The sequence below is a fragment of the Capsicum annuum genome, chromosome 8 (genome assembly GCF_002878395.1).
Source record: "Capsicum annuum cultivar UCD-10X-F1 chromosome 8, UCD10Xv1.1, whole genome shotgun sequence".
NCBI classification, from domain to species: Eukaryota; Viridiplantae; Streptophyta; class Magnoliopsida; order Solanales; family Solanaceae; genus Capsicum; species Capsicum annuum.
The window spans coordinates 128,853,143-128,872,513 of NC_061118.1; the positions used below are offsets into that span (position 1 = coordinate 128,853,143).

The following is a 19,371-nucleotide window of genomic DNA, read 5'->3' on the forward strand; positions in this document are numbered from 1 at the left end:
TCCAAAGTTATGAGCATTACTTTATGTTGTATTAATTTAGGCTTTTTAAGTAACGCAATTTGTAGTCTTCCGAGTGACACTACATTTTTGTTAGTCGAACGATGTTTAAAATTATAAATGTTGTATTTTAATGAATAACTCATCATTTAATTTATTAACATAACTCAAAATATATTTTCCTTAGTGGCACATGTAGAGACACAACGGAATTATGATTGAAATGAAAAAAAGGAGAACATTCAAAGAATGTGCATTGGAAAGAGAAAAGAATGTAAACCCTTCAAAATAAATAAGGATACATAGAATTTGCATTGAAAAAGATAACAATTTAATAAACCTAGGTCATTGAAAAGGCTTCATCAGCATTGAATATCAATTTCAAATGGGTGACTTCTATCTAATGGTTCTCTAGTGTTAAGTAATACCAGAGAGTTGCTTAACTAATTTTGATAAGTTTAATGGTAAAAACAAATCTCAATATTTAGTTATTCATTCAATACTTGCTAACATGTTGCAGCACTAACCTATTATTTTGCTTATCTCCAAGACAGAATCAATAGGATTTACGTGAAACTAATGGACATTGACGGCAAGTTGGATGGTCTTTGCCAAGAATTGTTTGCACGCATCGATGTAATTCAATAGAAACTTGGATTACTGGAAGGCTACCATGCCGCATTGGATGTACAAGTCGATGCTTTGCATACTAGGGTGAGTACAATATTTGTAAGATTAGGCATTGATCCTGGTGTTCCATTTTCCCTACCTTCGTCGGCTCCTTCAATGACTACTTCATCACCCTCTGCATCACCATCGCCACCACACAACCCCCCCCATATTTCCCTGCCTTGGTGATGTATTGGTTGTTTTTCATTTGCAGTTGTTGTTTAAATGAATGAAATCCTTTATGTATCCGATTTTGGAATGTATTTCTAAAATTTTATTATTATGATGTTCTTTTCTACGTAATTGTTGGACGTATTCCTTAGCAAAATAAAGCATCTACGTTTCAAATCTAACTTTAAAAGCAAAATTGTTTCATGCAAAGACTTCATGTAACTGTACAACCATGTGTACTATGATAAGGACGGTAAAATAGCATGTACACTGAGATCCCCACCTTATATTAGGCCCTATATAAAGATTTTCTACAACATCTATATCTCCTTATCTTATCCTAATTCGTTTGTGATACTGCATTTCTAAGCTTCTCTAAAAATTCTTGGCCATTTCTCGCACTTCTATCTTCGACCGCAACTACAATGGATAGAACACCCTCAAGTTCCACGAGAAAAACTCTACAGCTAACTACGTCGCCTTAAATCCTAGAGAAGTTGTACTCCGAAAAAAAAAGATCAATGCAATGTCTTGGAAGATGAGATGACCAAAATCTTCAAACTCCTCGTGGACAAGGAGAAAGATAAATGGATGGAGTTTTTTCTGCTTTATGAACCGAGGCCTCTAACAAAGGCATTTGACATCTACCAGAAGGTCCTGAAGGAAGACCACCTAAACTAGTTTGTGTGGGGTAAAGTTTCGGGAGGTTGGGGTGGTTAGGTTTTTGTATGGGGTTACTTTTCTTCCTAGTCGGTGAATAATTAACAGTTAGCTTAATTTATTAAATGTGATATTTTTTCTCTTCAAGCTGTTAAATGTTGATTATTTGTGTATTTGTTGATCCTGCCTCTGAAGGTTCCTTTATTTTAACTCTATGGCTTATAGTCATGCTAATGTTGGTTTAAGTTATGTACTGATTCATTTAGAACTACTCATTAACCTAGGAAACGTAGTTGATACCTAATTCATGATACTTTCAAGTGTTACATAATAATCAAACACAGCATGTAGCATTTTAATTTAATTAAATTAAAAAAAATAAAAACGTTTTTGTTACATGCGCGTCAACTCTCCTAGAACACACAAAGCCACGACTCCTCAACATTACAACTATTAAGAAGTATTACTCATATACACAATTACTTTACTTTTTTTCATGTAATTACCAATCCAAAAAAAATTTCTCTACTCATGCTCTTTCACTGCCTTATATTTTATTATTTTACATTTTCAAAGTTACGAAACTCACTCGATCAATTCTTGACCTTATCAACTTGTCATTGTCCTACATTGCCACTAAACTTTCACCTTCCAAATTCCAATTTCGTTTCTGAATTACCATTCCTCTCACTACAATCAGATTTCATTTCTGTATATTGACATGGATTGATGAAGTGACTTTTTTTATTTACGTGGCATGTTTGGTGGCATTCCGTTAGAGAGAAGGGTATTTTTTAGCCAAAAAATTAATAAAGGGTTATTTTTTAGCCAAAAAATAAAACAAAAGGGTATTTTTGAGAAAAAACAATAAATTAAGGGTATTTATGATCCATTTCAAATAGTTCAGGGGTATTTTTGACCCTTTTTCATTTAAAAAAATGTGTACTATTAGTTTTCTTTAATACCGATTTTGTCCGGTGCAATTGGAAAATGCACAATGATGTGGTATATTTTATGATTATTTTTTTCTACGCAGTCATTTACCCTGTTGATTTTCGATCGATTTGACTTTATGTAAGCTTCTTGCTCAAACTTGAGCAAAGCACCTTGAACGGGTTTATTTGTCACATCCATCGTGATGGCCTTGCAAAGTGATGGATTTTGACAAGCAACATATAGGTTATCATTATGACCTACCAAGTTAATTGTATCCAACTACTCTTTCAACTACTACCTCTTTATCACTTTTGAGTTACTTTTTCTTATGCATTTTAATTCAGATCCAATATAACATACGAAACGATGTAATATATTTATATGATTATTTTAATTTGTTGCATAATGAAAGATTATGACATAAACTCATCACGTCATCGTTTATATGGAAAATACAGTAATATTGGTTATTATTTAATTGTTGAGTACCACAAAAGTAAAATGGTTTTTTGGAGCTTTGGCTTTGTTGTGAAATCTAAGCACCTTCATGATCCCTTGAGTGATGTGGGTTCGACTCTCGCTTGCAACAAACTTTTCTCCTAAACTAACTGAGCACCCACAACCTCTGTCGTTCCTGAGAAAACTATTCCCGGCTGAACTAAGACGAGATGGTTAGAAGATTGAGTTGTTTTGGGTCACTTCAACGTTAATACAATGCCATTTTCATAGTTAAAATTATGACAAGAGGTCATTCTCATTTATAGGGTAGGCATCATGGTATAGGTTCATCAATACTTTCAACTACTCACCCAAAGATTTGTGATTGTAAGTAACGTTATTTGTAAAGGTTAAATTTCATTGTGCTGATATCGTTTGATTCTAATAAGATTTTGTTTCTTATAGTGGGTGAATATAATACATACTACTTTCGTATACCTAATTTTACGTATTCCGCATCGACTTTACTGGGTGCCGGAGAGGCAAGCACCACACAAATTAGACGTGGTCTGCACGTGACTAATATGAGATGGTTGGAAGATTGAGTTGGTTTGGGTCACTTCAACATATGCAATGCCATTTACATAGTTAAATTTATGACAAGAGGTCATTCTCATTTATAGGGTAGGCATCATGGTATAGGTTCGTCAATACTTCCAACTACTCACCCAACGATTTGCAATTTCAAGTAACGTTATTTTTAAAGGTTAATTTTCACTGTGCTGATATCGTTCGAGTCCAATCAGATTTTGTTTGTTATAGTGGGTTCATGTAATACATACTACTTTCGTATACCTAATTTTACCTATTCCGCATCGACTTTACTAGGTGCCAGAGATCAAGCACCATATAAATTGGATATGGTCCGCACCTGACTAAGATGAGATGGTTGGAAGATTGAGTTATTTTGGGTCACTTCAACATTAATGCAATGCCATTTGTATAGTTAAAATTATGACAACAGGTCATTCTCATTTATAGGGTAGGCATCATGGTATAGGTTCATTAATACTTCTAACTACTCACCAAACGATTTGCAATTTCAAGTAACATTATTTTTAAAGGTTAATTTTCAATGTGTCAATATCATTTGATTCCAATAGAAAATACGTTGCGATGTGACCCGTATTTTTGTATCATCTTTACTACTCAGTCATTTATGAAGAGGGTTTACGTTTTAAAAATTTCCAAGGTCATAAGGTGTATTTTGTGTCATTCATACAATAGTGAGTTTCATAAAGAAAAACCTTAAAATTCCAATCGCGAACACAGGATTTAGGGATAGCAGGTGCTTATTACAAATTTTTTAAATTGACAAAATATTAAAATTAACCTCAATGAGGTTCGAAACCTGGGCATTCCTATAAGCGTATTACCCTACAGTCAACCTAAATGCCAATGCAACCAACCTTATAGTGTTTTTGTACTAACCTAATACGCATCAACTTAACTGGTGCCGGAGCATTGAGCACCACACAAATTAGACGTAGGTCTACACTTGACTAAGAAGAGATAGTTGGAAGATTGAGTTGTTTTGGGTCATTTCAACATTTGCATAGTTAAAATTATGACAACAAGTCATTCTCATTTATAGGGTAGACATCATGAAATAGGAATGTCAATCCTTCCAGCTACTCACTCAATGATTTGAGATTTCAGGTCACCATATTGTTAAAGGTTAATTTTCGTTGTGCTGATATCGTTCTATTTCTATAAAAAATATGTGAAGTTGCGACCCTTATTTTTGTATAACATCCGATACATGATTTATTAAGTTAAACAACTACAATTGCACCACATTATCAATCATAGATCTCATTTATACCATGTGATTCATATATTTACTGTCAAACATATGAACAAACCACTCAAATAAAGCACATTCACTAACTATATTAAATGTACACTCATTTAAATGGTTGTTAATGCATTCCAAGCCGTCTATATATACGTCTTCAACATCACGTACCAAAGCATTCATTTGTAATCCTTAAATAATAACAAAGGTAAATTAATTCGTAACATGGACAGAACACCCATTAGAGGATAGACTTTCCTAGGAGGTTGTGATTCTCTTAGTGTTCTAGAGACACTTTATGAAGAACGCAAAGGGAAATGTGAAGTACTTGAGAATGAGATGACTGAGTTCATTAAGTGTTTGTTCAAATGGAAAGGAGGCTCGTATATTGAAAAGCTCCTGCTTAACAAACATGATCCCTTGACTAAAAATTTTGACATCTATCAGAAGATAGTTAGTGAATACCGCCTTGCTCGCTCCCTTAGAAGAGACACCGATGCTATTGAACCACAGCATTCAGGGGGCCAACCAAGTCGACACAACTGATGCAGCTTCAGGAACTAGACCAACAAAGAGGTCCTGTTCTAGACTTTACTTCTTTAGGTAGTTTAGCCACATCATTTTGTATTTATTGAAGTATTGAGAATCTAAACTTTTTTTAATTGAAATGTTAATGCTATGTGCAATCGTCTTACTGATGCTAATATTGTGAAAAACAAATGATTGTTAATTACTAACGCCCGCAAGAGATTACAAAATACATCATCCAAATGCCTAGGCTTTGGTAATTACAATACATGAAAATAAAATAAGACAGACATATACTTACAACAACGTTAGTTTAGCTTCCCAATTAGTAGCTACTGTTACAGCTAATCCCTTGGAAATTTTTTTAGTTTCAACATTTGTTTCAAAGTAAGAAAGATTTATAATTAAAACCAAATACTACATTACGACATTCATCCAAAACCCAAAACATAATAGTAACACCAAAAAATATAAGAAAATGGTTTGAAACTATTTTTTGTAAAAGTAACGCTTAGCATGCAGAGAAGAGGTTTCAACTACAAAGAATATGTCGGTGCTACTTAAGTTGAAGGACGAAGGAAGTTAGCTTGATCCTTCCGATATTGATGAAAAATTTCCTATTGTTTCACCTCAAACCTCTCTTCCGTAGCATTTATCCAAATCATCATGAACTCTAGACAATCCTGCGACCTTCTCATTTGTTCATCTACCTTAGCCATTGCTTTGAATACTTGTTTGGTATCACGTTGAATGCCATCGGAGCTTTCTTCGGTAGGCTGGACGTAAATACATAAGATAATAGGTAGGGTTAAACATACATGCAAAAAATGATAGGAATACAACAATGGATGGTCGTTTCAACTCATACTTTCATTTCTTCAACAACTGCAACTACAATAAATTTCTTTTTCGAATTGATATGGTTAACTCCATCATTCCTATGTGGTCACACGGTTTAAATAAAGGGGAAAGATGTAAACTATCAATGTTGGAATTAATGTGCACACCTAACCAATTGGTAGATTGTGTAGACGAGCCAAACATTACTTTACAAGTTACTATTAACTTTAATTTTTACTGGAAAGTAAATGTTTACATTCCAAATATGATTTAAGTTACCTAAGGCATATGTTTAATGTTCTAACTTTTCACTCGTTAGGTAATCTTTCTTAATACTTCAATCGTCCACGGAAAATATTATTTGTCTTAATAATTATTTGGACTCTCGGATTAAAATGGAGGTGAAGAATTTCATTCCGCTATTAAAAAACAAAATATAAAAATTATTTCATTATATGACATCATGAACAAGATCTACGGGTAGGTTAGGGTCCAAATATCAAATGTGTAGGGTCCGCTGAGGTTAGATGAGTGACATTTTACAAAGAATGTGGGAAAACAATATGATTTAAGATTGAAAATTGTTCAAAGTCATTTTCAAAATTTCAATCTCACACTCATCTTAAAATAGCTCAAACGTTAGCATTAATTTCATTCCTTTCTTCCAAATTTAAAAATAAATATTAATTAATATATCATGGAGTAATCAAATCACTTGTATAAATATGGACAACCATTGAAAAAACCATTCATTATACAATTAAAGATAAACAAACTATATAACATGTCACATATTCCTACAATTTTTGACATTCAAAGGTCACCAAAAATATCTTCCTACTAATCGGCCTCTTCCAACGATCGAGTCTCTTCCAACCCTCAATAAAGTTATGAGGAACTTAACCTACTTCTTGAATTGTACTCTCAGCTTCATTACATCAAAATAAAGCTTGATGTCTTAACTCGATGCATGGAGAGTTTTGAGCGTAATCAGGATGCCATGATCAAGATCATTGAGAACATATTTGACAGAATTTTCATGTCTCCTCCAAGATCCTCCCATCCACCTCCAACTTCCTCCGATGCACCCAGCACCATAGAGAGAAAATAGAAATGTAGTAAAGAAAATATCAATATTTAATGTTAATTTTACTTTCTAGTCTTAATGAAATGAATGCTTATGTTTCAGCTTTATTGACTCATTACTATAAATACGCGATAAGTCATTTATCCCATCCATAGAGGACGATCATGTAACTTCAAATATAAATATTGACAAATATAAACCAAAATATCTCTAAAAGGCATGAATTCGCAAAAAACAATGAAAATGAAAACCAAATATTTCTAAAAGGCATGAAGTCCAAATGCACCACACGATTTAAAACATGAACGAATTAATGTTTTTGGTTTGCCTAAGCACGCCTACCCAATGATATTATGGAAAAAAATTGTTAAACCAACAGTCGTCTACACTAATTACTAAGAAAAAAAAAAAATAAAGAGTCATCAAACTATAAGTGTCTGATGAATACCCTCAACGATATGTCCATCTTGTTGAGAACAAATGTTTGAATCATCAACAAATTAACTAGAGAAAATTGCTTAAATTTTCTAACGTATTTTATTTCAAAAAGCTTTTCCGTATTAGTAATACTTTAAAATAACTACAAAGAGTAACTACACAAAATAATAACTATTATTAACTGAAAAGTTTGAGTTTTTTATTTCGATTTATTGAATGTTGAATGTTGGAAATTGTTCAAAGTTGAGATATTTTCGACCTTCCAACTGCATTCCTTGGAAATATAATACTTTCTTCGACCTACCATTTACCACATTTATTACCTTAACTTTCACTTATTTTCGAAGCCTTCAATGCCTTTTTATTTAAATCTGTGGATATGAGTTCATCTATAGAATAATAAAAAAGGATTCATACTTAAAATGAGCTCCCAAGAAAATAATCTCGCAGCTTCCAATCCCGGAGCCCCTTTCATCACCAAACATTTTTCGGCTCCCCATAATCAACTTTTGTCGTTGTATTCTCAAATGACCAAGGTCAGAAAACAGGTTGATGCTATGAGTATAGGCATGGAGAGTTTTGGCCGAAAGCAGGAGCTACTTAAAATGACGAAGCCATCGCAACCAACCTCCGATCCACGAATGACATCAAACAGATAATTGTCCACTTTCTTTGTTTATATGTTTTTACTTTATTTATGTTCCAATATTACTCTTTACAGACAGCCTTTCTATTCAATGTTGCACAACATTATTAGTTTAATTATTACTGAGATGTAAGTAATAGTTGAAATCTTCTTAATGATGCTAATAATTCGAACATCAAAATATTTTTAATACTGTCAGCTAGAGATTTGGAAATAAAACTTCAAATTGACAAGGCATTGATGAATACTATATATAAAAGTAAAATAAAATAGACATGTTTAAACATATGTGGTTTAGTGTTGAAAAGCATTGAAGTAGGTAACTTCATGTTTAGAGACTATTTTCAATTTCAATCAGACTACATTGCCTGCATTGTCATACAAATAAATGTCTATATTAATCGCTAGGGAAATATTATAAGAGTAATTCTACTAAAGTCTCATCATCTCAAATTGGCAATAATGCGTGATTTTCAATTAACGTTTGTGGATCAAATTTGAAGGGGTTAGAAGATCCCAAATCAACAGAAATAATGATATGCAAGCTAGTAGACAAAACGATCGTTAAATAATTTAGAGCAAGAAACTTTAAAATAATCTAGAACCACTACATCAAAACTAGAAAAGTAAAAATTAGACAAACAAAGATTGGTAAGAAAATTTGTAGCGACATATATAGAATGTTATTGAATGCTACAGCAGTATAACTAGAATTGTTCTTATGTCTCCAATTTATTGGTGTCACATCGTGTTTTTTCGTTCCATTAATCCTTGGCCCCTTCTCTTAACGAACAGGTGGTCTTTCACCATTAGACATGCAAACACTTACAAACTGAAGCCTCACTGTAACCACTTCCTCTTTCAAAACCACCTCTGTTTAAGTTGTTCGACCGACAAAAATGGTAGTGAGAAGTATGATGTTTTTTACGGCTGGAAAATGTAAACAGAGTTGGTTTTCAAAGAGGAGGTAGCTGCAGTAAGGGATTGTTTTGGAGGACTGAAGTTTGCGTGGCGACTGAAGGAACACGACCTGTTTGTTAATAGAAGTGGCCAAGGATCAATGGGATGAGGAAACACAAGGTGATGCCTATAAATTGGAGACATAAGAGAGATTCTAGTTATAGCACTGTAGCGTTCAATAACATTCCATTTATGTCGCTACAAATTTTATTATCAATATTTGTTTGTCTAATTTTTGCCTTTCTAGTTCCGACGTAGTGGTTCTCAATTATTTTAAAGTTGATTGCTCTAAATTATTTAACAATCATTTTATCTACTATCTTACATATCATTGATCGTTTTTCTAACCCCTTCAAATTTGATGGAGAACAACAAGAATCGCCCTGTAGTTCATCCTCTTACAAAATAATTAAGCAAGTGAATTGAATAAACTTTTGCTATCTATTTCGGTGTTTAAAAAAATGTACAACAGCAGCAACATATTTCTTTTCTGTATGATGCATGATGAGGCTGAAAATTCTTAATCCCGTGCAATAAAGTGGACTATGATTTGGTCAAAATGGGATACGCCTAGCTAAGATAACATATTCGCAAATATTAAACAACTTCAACACCTACACATAGGTAGAGAAGTATTTATGAGTATCATATAATGTTGTAGAATCAAATACAAATATACAATACAGATTAAGGAAAGAAAAGGCACACCGTACTATACAAAATCATATACTGTCGGATGATTACTTACGTTTGCATCATCTCGTCTACCTCCTCTACTACCACACACCCCACCTCCTCTACTACCTCTACGGCCCTGTCTGATGCCACCACTCCTACCTTGACTGCTTTGTCCCTTCTTTTATACAACATAGTATCCAGATCCCCATCTTCTAGCATCTCTGCGGTATGCGTATTGACGCAAAGATCTATTTCTATTGATCTGGGGTCTTCCACCTGATTGAACATCCCTCAGATTTCTTACGATTGTTGAATTAGTTTCAGAGTACGAATCAAGAATGCTAGGGACAACCATGTCATCTTTCCAGGCTATGTATGTTTTGAAATGAGCTTTCAAAATATTCTTCAGGTCCCTGCGTCTAACGGGACAGTCCAATATGAGGTCGCAATTTCTATCAAACCATTTCTTGATCCTATTTTATAGTCGATACTCATCCGTCATTGTTAGGTACCCTCTTGGAAACCATTTCAAAATATGGGAGGACTATGTCTCTCCTCCAGTGGCGAAGTATATGGCTATCATGAAACAGACAAATCCTTTTGAAAGTCAACGTCCTCATAATCTAGCAGCACACAATCCCTTTACTTTTGAAGGTTTTGCAATTGCATTCAATATATTTATTGGTGGGACGGTACTCCATGGTGAAGACAAAATTATCACCGTGATAATCACTTCATATGGAATAGTTTGTCATGTTATATACCTCAACTCCCTCCACTGTATTGAAATCGACATGTCTTTCAATTTCACAGTATGGTAGCCTTACAACATGCACCCTAAAGAAATCATAAATAGCACGGGTGTAGTGGCCATATATCTGCATATCACAGTCGAATGTGATGGTAGGTTGTATAAGCTGCTTTCTTTCGCTGATTTGGATCTCCAATTCCTTCTCGTATTTAAACCTGAGGGCAAACTCAAATTGCTCAACAAACTACTTTAGAGAGCTTCGACCACTGATGTAGCCATCAAAGAAGGCATGCATTGACTCACACCTTTGCTTGGACATCATACCAATCCAAAAAAAGTGCTTGAGAAATACGAAAACCTATTTGGCCCGCTCTGAGTAAAGATTTTTTAACCAAATCTGTCGACCCAGCTTATATTCTTCAATGAATTCTTGCCATTTATCCTCAAATTCACCAATTGTAATGTTGTCAAAGATGATCGCTTTGAAGCGAGCCTTGGCAGGCTTATAATTGGTCACCCCCTTAAGCTTTACGGGTAGCTTGGTAAAGATGTGACAAATGCAATACCTGTGGACGGTATTTGGCAGCACCTCGCGAATGGCTACCTTAATACTCTCACATTGGTCTGTGAGAATAGACGCTAGACGGATTTTCCCCATGGACATAAGCCAAGTTCTAAATACAAAATCATATGTTTTGATGTCCTCGCTCATGAGCAAAGCACATCCTAGAAGTATAGAATGGTTGTGTTGATTAACACCGATGAAGGAAGCAAATGGCATACGCCACTGATTCACGAGGTAGGTTGTATCAAAGCATATGACATTGCTGAAGTCGCGGTAGGCAGCCTTGTAGGGTGTGTGCACCCACACTACATTCCAAAGTTTGCCAGTATTGTCGGCGTCTATTGAATAAAAAAAATTTCATCCTTGGACTGCATATCTACAAAAAATCTGTGTAATGTGGCAGTATCGCTGGAAAGTTTTCAGAGCCTCCGTTGCTGGAAAATATAGTTACGACAGTCCTTGGGAGTGTACCTTATTCTTTTGGGGCCTCAAGCTTCGACTTCCAAGAGCCTTATACTCTTTGACAACCTTAGACCTGCAATGTCGTGTGCTACGAGACTCCTCTTCACAGTCTTGCTCAATTCCTGCGGCAGGTGATCTTGGGTGTATTTATATGTTCAAACACCACTATTTACCTATATTTGGACTTATTTTGAGAATAAAAAGTATGTTAAACATGTTGAATTTCTTGTTAAATTGTGTTTCGTAGCTAACCGATGTGATTAGAAAAATAGGGTTGATTTCCCATGGATTTAGAAGAAAATAGGATGCATATCATGATGAGGCAAAGGACCATGCAAATCGAAAGAAAAAACATATAGAGATGCATGAGAGGAAAGAAAATAGAGAAGAATACCAGTGACATGATGCGATATCAATGCATCGTGTCAATTGGTCATATTATGTGCCTTAGCAAAAATCTGAAGAATAATTTCCAGTGCATCGACGCAATGTCAATGCGTCGCGTCAATGCGTGATTTTTTTAAGTTAGCAGAAATTGCATATGTAACTTCCAGTGCATCGATGCATTCTTAATGTGTCGCATCGATGCCTCAGTTCTTGACAGTTAGTTGAATATTGAGGAGCAACTTCCAGTGAAATAATGCGATGTCAATGCGTTACATCATGTGTTGAAAAAATGGACTTAGCTTGATTTTCAAAGATGAATTCCATTGTGACAATGTGATGTTGACGCGATGCATTGGTTGTCTTAATAAGATTTGTGATGAGTCTCAAGAGTACAGATCTGGTGAAATTTTCCCTATTATAAAAGGAACACATGAGCACAATTTCAAGGTTTTTTTGGCAAGCATAGCAGTGGAGAAAAAGCATAAAATTCTCTCTTTTAGGGTTTTTAATATTTCTTTTGAACTTCTTTACTTCAAGAATTATTTTGGGTATGATTAATCACTTATTTTGGATGTTGAATTCAAACATGAGTGGCTAAACACCCTTCTTCTGGGGTTGAGGCCAATAACATGATTACTCTTTTGTATCCTTATTCATAGTTTCTTCTTAGATTATTATCTGGGTTGTTCTTAATTTCTTGAGCTTACTATTTTGATGAGTGGCCACCATTAGAATAAAGCTTTATTTCTATGTGCATTCGGGAGGAGAATCGTAGGATAGAACAAAGAAATTAAGGAGCAAGGTTCTTATCCTTTCATAAAATAAAGGGTTTGAATTAGCATCTAGGATAGGGAATACCTAGAAGCCTTGCTTGGTTCAAGTGCAAGAAGATAACTTTATGAATCTAGAAGAATTGTTGTATCTCTACGGGAGTTGTAGCTACAATATTCAATAGATAGAGGATTTGAGGTTAGGAGACCAAGATCGTGGTATAAACCTTGCGAATTAACGACAGTGATAAGAATAGAGAATTGTATGATTGTTCGAAATGCCTCAACCCTGGAAGCCTCATCATAATTGATTACAACTGTTGCTTGCTTTGCTCTAGTCATAAAATTTTATTTCTTGTTTATTAATATACGTTTTTATTCTCAAATTCAAAATCATCTTGATAATATACAACACCTAATACTCATTATCTGTAACTAAAAGTTGGTTAAAATTCTAGTTGTTTAGTCCTCGTGGGAACAATATTTGATTGTCTAAATCACTATATTACTTGAACGATCACGTTTACTTGCGCGTGCGTCTGAGTCGTAATAAGTTTTTGGCGTCGTTGCTAGGGAACTAATACAATTAATAAATTTCTAAATTTTTGGTTTTGATATTAAGTGTAGGTATTAACAACTTAATCTTAGCGGCTGAATAATTGCAGGTTTAGCTGAATCTAGGACTGGCGAGAGATAAAGAACTAGTAGAGACTTTTGCAAAACTAGAGAAAATCTTTCAACAAAGGCAAAGAATGGCTGAACAACGAAATGAACCGGTTGATCTAAATGCCGATAATATTCCACCTCCTATCATTCCTGTTATTCCAATTGTTCCTGCTCAACCAGCTGCAAGACCTGTTTGTGAGGTGGTAATCTCACGTACGAACCATATGATTAACAATATTTGGAAACCTGAGCCAGGAGGTTGGTGGGAATTGAAACAAAATATAGTGCAATTGTTGAATTCTATGGGGTAATTTCACGGACTTTCACACGAGGATCCGCAGTAGCACATACAGACCTTCTTGGAAATAAGTGATACATACATTTCGAAAGATGTGAATGCTGATTATGTCAGATTAACACTCTTTCCTTTTTCTCTAAATGGGGAAGAAAAGAGGTGGTTGCATGCTAAACCATCACACTCCATCACTTCTTGAAAAGATTGTACTCGAAAGCTCCTTATTCGATTCTTTCCATCCCAGAAGACTGTACGATTGAGGAGTGAGATCTTGAGTTTTAGATAAAAAGATGAAGAAAATCTCTACTAAACTTGGGAGAGATTTAAAGGCATGCTCAGAAATTATCCTCATCACCATCAATCGAATGATGTCTTGGTGCACATATTATATAAGGCCTTGAATTGAATACAAATATTCTCTTGGATTCATCAGCAGGTGGCCAAGCTTTGGAGAAAACTTATGAAGAATTGTATACACTGTTGAATCAAATTTCACAAGGGAATTTTGATTGGCATGTAGACTCAAAGAGCACTCCCAAGAAGGTTGTAGGGGTATTGGAGGTAGATCAGTTCACTGCATTAGAAGCACAGATTGTAGCCATTTAAAATCATATGATTACTCAGCTTAATAACATAAAGTTGGGTGTTACTTAACCAGCAGCGACAACAAATGCAGTCCAATAGGCAAATTCTTAGTGTGAGGTTTTTAGAAGTGGTGAGCATGTAGCTGATGCTTGCATGGCTAATTCGGATTCTGTTAACTATGTGGGGAATACAAATCAATAGGGACAACAAAATTTTGGTAATACTTATAATCCCAACGGGAGAAACCATCCCAATTTCTCATGGGGTGGAAATCAGATGCAAAATATAAATTAGTACAAGGGACAAGTGCAACCAAATCCACAGCCAGCCCAGAATACTAAAGCGACTACTCAATTTAGCAATATAGAGGTATTGATGAAGTAGTTTATGGCTCAACAAGGGCAATTTGCAACTGAAATTAAGACTCAACAGGCATAGTTTGCAGCTGAGTTGAAGAGTCAATAATTGCTTACAAGAAATTTAGAGTTGTAGTTGGGTCAAATTGCAGGATCATAGAATAAAAGGCCACAAGGAGCATTACCTAGTGATATAGAGGCAAATCTAAAGAAGGTAAATACAGTTACAACAAGGAGTGGGCTGCAAACTAAGAAGACAGTTCAGGAGCAGGATAATCCCACAGTCACTTATGACATTTCGAAAGACAATGAAGAGAAAAAAGTCAAGGAAAAAAAGGCAAGTGATGAAATTCGTATGGAAAATAAGACTCTTTCCTTGCCCTTTCCTCAAAGGGTAAGAAGGTATCAAGAGGAAGCAAGTTACAAAACATTCCTAGATCTTCTGAAGCAGGTTCAAGTAAACCTTCCTCTTGTTGACATTCTACAAAGTGTGCCAAAATATGCAAAATATTTGAAGGATATAGTTTCCAGTAAGAACCGGTTGACCGAGTATGCTACAGTTGTACTTACTCAAAAGCGCACGTCCAAAATTCAAAATAAACTACCCACGAAGTTGAAAGATCCGGGTAGTTTCAGCTTACAGATTACCATTGGACAAACTATTTGTGCACGAAGATTATGTGACTTGGGAGCTAGCATAAATCTTATGCCAATATCATGGTATCAGAAGATAGGTCTTGGGAGTCCCAAACCCACGATGATTATTTTGTAGTTGGAGGATAGGTCCCTTGCTAGGCCAGATGGTATTATTGAAGATATGTTGGTGCAAGTAGGATCTTTAATCTTTTCGATGGATTTCATATTTCTTGACTTTAAGGCTAATCCTGTTGTTCCATTTATTTTGGGATGACCCTTCTTAGCAATAGGGCAATCACTAATTGATGTAGTAGCCGGAAAAATGACCATACGAGCGCATGATAAAGTAGAAGTATTTGATATGTACAAAGTGTTGAAACTGCCAGCCATAGATGAGGAGTTGTCATCTATATCAGTTATTGACCATGCTGCGAATTGGCAGTTGTTTTTGTCTGATGATCCATTAGAGCGAGCTTTGATGGGTTATGATATGTATGGAGATATGGAAGTATTAGAACTGGTTTAGGTTATGAATAAAGTGCCTGTCAAACCATTAAATAGGCCAATTGGTCCATCGCCCAAGCCTTCAGTTGAAAAAGCTCCTAACTTGGAGCTTAAGGTTCTTCTTACTCACTTGCAATATGTTTTTCTTGGCGATCAAGATACTTTGCCTGTTATTTTGTCTGTAGGATTATCAGATGTAAAGGAAGCTATAGCAGTTCTAAAGAGAAGAAGGAAGGCGATTAGCTGGCAGATGTCTGATATTACAGGAATTAATCTAGTATTTTGCATGCACAACATCAACATGGAAGAGGGTTATAGCCTTAGAGTGCAGCAACAAGTAAGGTTGAATCCTGTGATGAAGGAGGTGGTTAGAAAAGAAGTGATCAAGTGGTTAGATAGTGGTATTATCTACCCAATTTCTAATAGCAAATTGGTTAGTTCGGTGCACTGCATACCAAAGAAGGGAGGAATGAATATAGTAACCAATGATGATAATGAGTTTATTCCCACACGTACGGTGATCGGTTGGAGGATCTGTATTAATTATCGGATATTAAATGAAGCAACTCGTAAAGATCACTATCCAATTCCCTTCATTGACCAAACACTGGATAGATTGGTGGGGCAAGAGTATTATTATTTTTTAGATGGGTACTCCGGTTATAATCAGATAATCATAGCACCGAAAGACTAGGAGAAGACCACTTTCACGTGTCCATATGGTACATACGCGTTTATATGCATGCCCTTCGGCTTATGCAATGTACCTGCTATATTTCAGAGATGTATGATGGCAGTATTCTCAGACATAGTGGAAAATTTTATGGAGGTATTTATGGATGATTTCTCTATGTATGGTAATTCTTTTGATAAGTGCTTGCAGAATCTTGACAGAGTCCTAGCTCGATGCGAAGAGACAAACTTGGTGCTAAATTGGGAAAAGCGACACTTTATGGTTAAGGAAGGAATTGTTTAGGCCATAAAGTGTCATGAAAAGGACTCAAAGTGGACAAGGCGAAGGTTGAAGTGATTGAAAAGTTGCCACATCCAGTCACAGTAAAAGGAGTGCGGAGCTTTCTGGGACATGCAGGGTTCTACAGACGATTCATTTAAGATTTCTTAAAGATTTCAAGCCTCATGTGCAGATTGTTGGAGAAAGAATCTAAGTTCGAGTTTGAGGCTGATTGCCATGCAGCTTTTGAAAACCTCAAGAAGAAATTAACAGAAGCACCTGTTCTGATTGCACCAGATTAGGAGCTATCTTTTGAGCTAATGTGTGATGCTAGTGACATTGCTGTGGGAGTGGTTTTGGGTCAGAGAAAATAAAAGGTATTTCACTCTTTCTACTATGCTAGAAAAGTGTTGAGTGATGCTCAAGTTAACTACACGGTTACAGAGAAAGAAAAGTTGGCAGTGGTGTATGCATTTGACAAGTTTAAATCTTACTTAGTTGGTACTAAGGTTATTGGTCATACTGACCATGCTGCCATTAAGTATCTTGTGAACAAAAAGGATATGAAGCCATGACTTATTAGGTGGATTCTGCTACTACAAGAATTCAATCTTGAGGTGCGAGATAGAAAGGGAGCTAAAAATCAAATTGTTGATCACTTTTCACGGCTGGAAAATCGAGACGATATTGTGGATAACTTTCTTAGTATTAAGGAAGAGTTTTCTGATGAAAAGTTTTTGTTGTTAGATGCAGTTGAGTTCCCATGGTACACTGATATTGTGAACTTGATATCATGTGAGGTATACCCTCCTGAGGCCACCACACAACAAAGAAAGAAATTACTCCATGATTCTCATGCCTATAATTGGGACGAACCATACCTTTTCAAGCAGGATCCAGATGGATTTATTCATAGGTGTATCCCAGAGGCTGAATTTTCAAAGGTGCTATAAGATTGCCACTCATCTCCATATGGTGGACATCATAGAGGTGAGAGGACTATGATAAAAATGTCGCAATCAGGTATTTCCTGGCCTACTTTATTTAGAGATGAAGTTTCTTTCGTAAAGAATTATGATCAATATCAAAGGTTTGGTACCATATCTAGGCGTCATGGATTCCCCTCAACAATATTTTAGAAGTCGAAGTCTTTGATATTTGGGGGATTAATTTCATGGGCCCATTCCCACCTTCATAAGGCAATCTGTAATTCTTGTAGCAATTGACTATGTCTTTAAATGGGTGGAAGCTGTGGAGAGTCTGACTAATGATGCAAGAGTGGTGCTGAAATTTGTGAAGAAGAATATACTTTCCAGATTTGGTACACCAAGAGCAATAATCAGTGCCGGAGGTACGAATTTTATTAACACTTGGTTCAAAAATCTTTTTGCTAAATATTGTGTTAGGCACAAGGTTGCCACTGCATACCATCCCCAAACTAGTGGACAGGTTGAGGTGTCAAATTGGGAGACTAAGTAAATACTTCAGAAGACTGTGAATGGGCAGAGAAAAGATTGGGCGGAGAAGCTAGATGATGCACTTTGGGCTTACCGAACAGCTTACAAGACGCCCATTGAGACATCTCCATATCGTTTGGTATATGGTAAAGCGTGTCATCTTCTTGTGGAGTTGGAACACCAAGCATATTGGGCTGTAAGGAAGCTAAATTTTGAGATGAAGGTCGCGGGGAAGAAAAGGTTATTACAACTGAATGAGCTTGATGAGTTTAGGCTCCATGCCTATGAAAATGCCAAACTATACAAGGAGAAGACCTAAAAGATGGCATGATAAGCAAATTCAAGAGAGAGTATTTGAACCCAAACAACTTGTTTTGTTGTTCAATTCAAGGCTTAAGTTGTTTCCAAGAAAATTGCGATCGAAATGGTCTGGACCTTTTGAGGTAGTGCGTATGACACCTCATAGAGCTGTGGATTTGTGGAATAAAGAGAAGACAAAAAAGTTTCTAGTGAATGAACAACATGAAAGCACTATTGGGTAGATCATCTGGATAAGCACAAGGAATCTATCACTTTTGCTGATGAGTGATAATGAGTTGAGTCATGCCACGATGTAAAGTAAGGCACTATGTGGGAGGCAACCCACAAATGTAATGTAATAGGTAGTTTAAATTTTTAGTATATGGATAATAAAAAGAAAATACAAAAAAATAAGTCGTTCCACGACTGAAAATAAGGCACTTGGTGGGAGGCAACCCACTTTTGCTTACGTAATTTTGTTGTTTTTTATTGATATACAGGAATGAGAAATTAGGTAGAGATAAATAAGATGGTGAACATGGTCTATTGAGTAATTAAATAACTAATAAGTGGTGAAAAAGGTAAGGGGCAAAGAAAAATTGCTTAAAAATCTGAGAAATTTGGCCTTAGAAAAATTTTTGGATGCAATTTCCAGAGGATCGACGCGATCTTGGCTCATCGCGTCGATGGGCATAAATTCCACACTTAGAAAAAATTTTCAAGGCTATTTCTAGAGAATCGATGCGAGCTTGACGCATCACATTGATTATTCAATGCGA

The 19,371-nt window shown here is 35.6% G+C and overlaps 1 protein-coding gene and 1 non-coding gene across 2 annotated transcripts; one reads left to right on the forward strand and one right to left on the reverse strand.

Annotated features, from left to right (window-relative positions):
* Positions 1–14,055: 14,055 nt before the first annotated feature.
* Positions 14,056–14,162, reverse strand: LOC124886770. The gene has a single exon (XR_007044181.1). It is a non-coding gene; the product is annotated as a small nucleolar RNA R71 (small nucleolar RNA).
* Positions 14,163–17,845: 3,683 nt separating this feature from the next.
* Positions 17,846–18,611, forward strand: LOC107879058. The gene is made up of 3 exons (XM_016726186.1): positions 17,846–17,858; positions 18,055–18,284; positions 18,342–18,611. The coding sequence occupies exons 1-3, from the start codon at positions 17,846–17,848 to the stop codon at positions 18,609–18,611; spliced, it is 513 nt and encodes a 170-aa protein (XP_016581672.1).
* The last annotated feature ends 760 nt before the right edge of the window (positions 18,612–19,371 follow it).